This window comes from Montipora foliosa, chromosome 6, assembly GCF_036669935.1.
Source record: "Montipora foliosa isolate CH-2021 chromosome 6, ASM3666993v2, whole genome shotgun sequence".
NCBI lineage: Eukaryota > Metazoa > Cnidaria > Anthozoa > Scleractinia > Acroporidae > Montipora > Montipora foliosa.
The window spans coordinates 17,430,775-17,433,850 of NC_090874.1; the positions used below are offsets into that span (position 1 = coordinate 17,430,775).

The window sequence follows — 3,076 nt, forward strand, 5'->3', positions numbered from 1 at the left end:
ATCAAATGTTTTTCACAAGTCAAGAAAAAAGCAAATAGACTTGAGACCATTATTAATTGCAAACTTTTATGAATCCATTACCCTGAGCAAAGCTACGGTTGTCATAGAAAGGCTTTCTCTTTCTATCGGTTTTTTTTTTTTTTTTTTTTCATAAAACTTCAATTGACAGTGGTACTATGATTTTAAGAAAATCACTTCCTCTTTCTCTTCAGATTTTGAAAATGTGTTTGCTTAACACCCACCTGACAAAATTCTGAGCCTTGATTTTTATCCAAAGGCTGTTTAGTTTTGAATGTTAGTTTTGGATTTCACCGTCGCCATTACTCGCGTTCAAAACTGACCGGCTGGACCTCAGAAGGTTGGATCTAGGGAAAAGTGACGTCATGAACTCAATAGCTTAAAATTTCAGCGTGTACAAGCAGTTTATTATATACGCATGCAAAACACGAGTTTAAAAATATGAAAGCCCGAAACTCCCGTGCTGCATAGTAACTTAGTCGGGTAGAAACACATTGCATTCTTAAACTAGTGAGTCTTTGACGTCATTTTCTCTTCGATCCAGCTCTCTAAAGATTTTAAAGTTAATAATGGCTGACCATTAAATTGGAAAATTCCAGTTAACTTAAAAAACAAGCGTCTTTTTTAAATTAAGGCTTAGAACTTGTTGGTGTTTTGTTAACATAGTTTTGAAATCCAAAGGAAAAAGAAATAAAGTCCCTCAGCAGGATATAACCCAAGATCAAGGTCATGTTGTAAACAGCAGTTTTTTCCCACTTCAAGTGGTCTTATTAACGTACTCTTCGTGCTATTTATCACTTGCTACTAGGTTGAGGCAATTCACATCCTTTTCGGAAGTCTGGAGGAGCCTGCTTTTATCAAAGCTTTGAGGCTGAGGATGGACTGGAAACTAGTCTTCCATTTCCTCGGTCGGCGCATGCGTTACAAAGACGCTTTCGGATATGCTTCGCACGTCTTGATACGTAAGAACACGATGCTTATGAATGCCGACAATTACATCGATACGGGATTTGAACATTTGGATGAAACTAGTTTAGGCAACAAAACAATGTATGCATTGACAAGACATGAAACTGCGGAAAACGTAAGACGTTGTGGTGTGACTGATTTTTGCGGCCCGACAGCAAAATACATTGGCTCCCATGATGCCTTTCTTTTCAGGCTCCTTGCCCCACTCTCTCGGGAATTCCTGGATAAGGTGGACTATTTCACTAACATGGATGGAATTGAGCAAGTTCTAATGTTTAACTTGAGAAAGTATGAGCGGTTCACGATTAAAAATCCCTGTCGAATTTTGCGCATTGTTCACCAGCACTGTGGTGACTTTAGAAAATACTCTGAAAGAACTATTCAAGGAGTCAGAGTTGATCATTATTTGAAAATTTCAAGAGATCATCTAGCGCCATTTTCTGGACTTTGATTTGCATTTTCCTTTTCTTCTGCTTTACTCGGTAGTCTGAGGTGGCAAAAGATAATGCAGCAGACATCTTGACTGTATTGTAAAAGCATCTATCTCCAATTAAAATTGTTTATTATGCGTTGCAGATATCGAATTTGAACAAAGTTGGCACACGATAGAACTATTTTGGCTGTGTCGTTCCGCCTTCATCAGTTTAATGGTGAGTGGTTACACAGCAGCAGTCGTACGTACTCTGACTGCTGCTGTGTGACCACCAAACTTCCTTTTCAAGGAAAAAATTCATAGGCGCTTTTAGTAAAGTTTCGACTTGTAGCATTGCGGTTTAGGAATTGCGGTTTAGGAAAAATACTAGGAAACAACAACCAAGGAATGGATAGGAAGAGGGTCACGGTTCAAAGGCACCTCCGAATAGAAAAAGCTTCAAACACAAGCTCAGTCTCTCTTTCTGGTTCTTTCCTACAGACTGGTCGCGTGAATGTTCGACACAAACTGCTTCTTTGTCCGGGTTGGTGTCTCTTTTAAATCGTAAAGATAAAAAACAGAGATTTTTTGAAATGTTTGCGGAAGGACCCCGTAAATTCTAACAAAGTATTGTAACAGGGTGTTTTTAAGCATCACCATAGCATTCTAGAACTACAATAAGCCTACAGCTTAGCTACAGTTAATAGCTTCAACTAACGAAAAAAATCAGTTGCTTGACTGTTCACTTGTGAGAGGATTTGACGTCATAAAATAAAAATGTGGAATATAACAAGGACAAAACAACCGTTCTTTCAACATTTCTTGGTTTCTCCAAATATCGGCTGACCTACAATCGGCGTCAAAATTGTTGAGACACTCTTATCCTTTAGAGTCGATTTCAAGCTCGGCGGCGCAAATGGCCCCCTCCCCCGCACCCCCGGGACAATGTTGTGTTTTTCTGTTTTCTACGAGCCTTATAGACAGCGGAACAACATTGATTAGGGTGGGGGAGGGAGGGGTATCGCGGAAACGTACTTTTTGGACAAGTTTTCTTTGCAAACAATGAATGTGTCGTTGCCAGTGTGCTCTGTTGGCAACTGTCTCAACTAATTTTGTCGCCGATTGTCTGTTTCAGAAAACTTCCATTATACCCTTTATACGGGCACCTGTAGTCCAGTCTGTCCGTCAATATGACCACATGAGTGAAAGACTTTTTACAGGTCTAAAAAATTGCGGATAGTTTATTATTCTCGTTTTCGAGTGTGAAAAATGCCTTGTCCTGTGCGAAGCGAAGATTGTGACGTAAGTGCAAAGGGCCTGTTCACTTTTGCCTTCTTTAATACGCTATTTGTCAGTAGCGTTAAAGTATGGATTTGTTAAAGGGTTATGCGTCTAACTCCAATTCATCAGAAGAAGCCGATTTTGTTGGTCGAAGTGGTGTCGCAGATGAACGCGAAACAGACATGGTGGCTGTTACAGCCGGGGAACACATTTACTTTCCACGCTCAAATTGCTATGTCGGTGCAAAAAGACTTTCCACCTTGTCGCAGATGCTTTGCAGAGCTGGTTTTGGTGGGAAATGAATGCTTTTGGGAGTAAATAAACAATATTTTCTCATTTACCACGAGTAACCACGAGTAACCACGAGTAACCACAAGATTATTATAAAAAGATAAT

The 3,076-nt window shown here is 39.8% G+C and overlaps 1 protein-coding gene across 2 annotated transcripts in view; it reads left to right on the forward strand.

Moving 5' to 3' along the window:
• LOC138008771 (uncharacterized) overlaps positions 1 to 2,188 on the forward strand; it is a 36,812-nt gene extending 34,624 nt beyond the window's left edge. For both annotated transcript variants that reach the window (XM_068856071.1, XM_068856072.1), the window contains exon 4: positions 827 to 2,188. In XM_068856071.1, coding sequence (XP_068712172.1) covers positions 827 to 1,438 — 612 coding nt within the window. In that variant the 3' untranslated portion in view covers positions 1,439 to 2,188. The remainder of the gene's footprint in view (positions 1 to 826) is intronic.
• Positions 2,189 to 3,076: the final 888 nt, after the last annotated feature.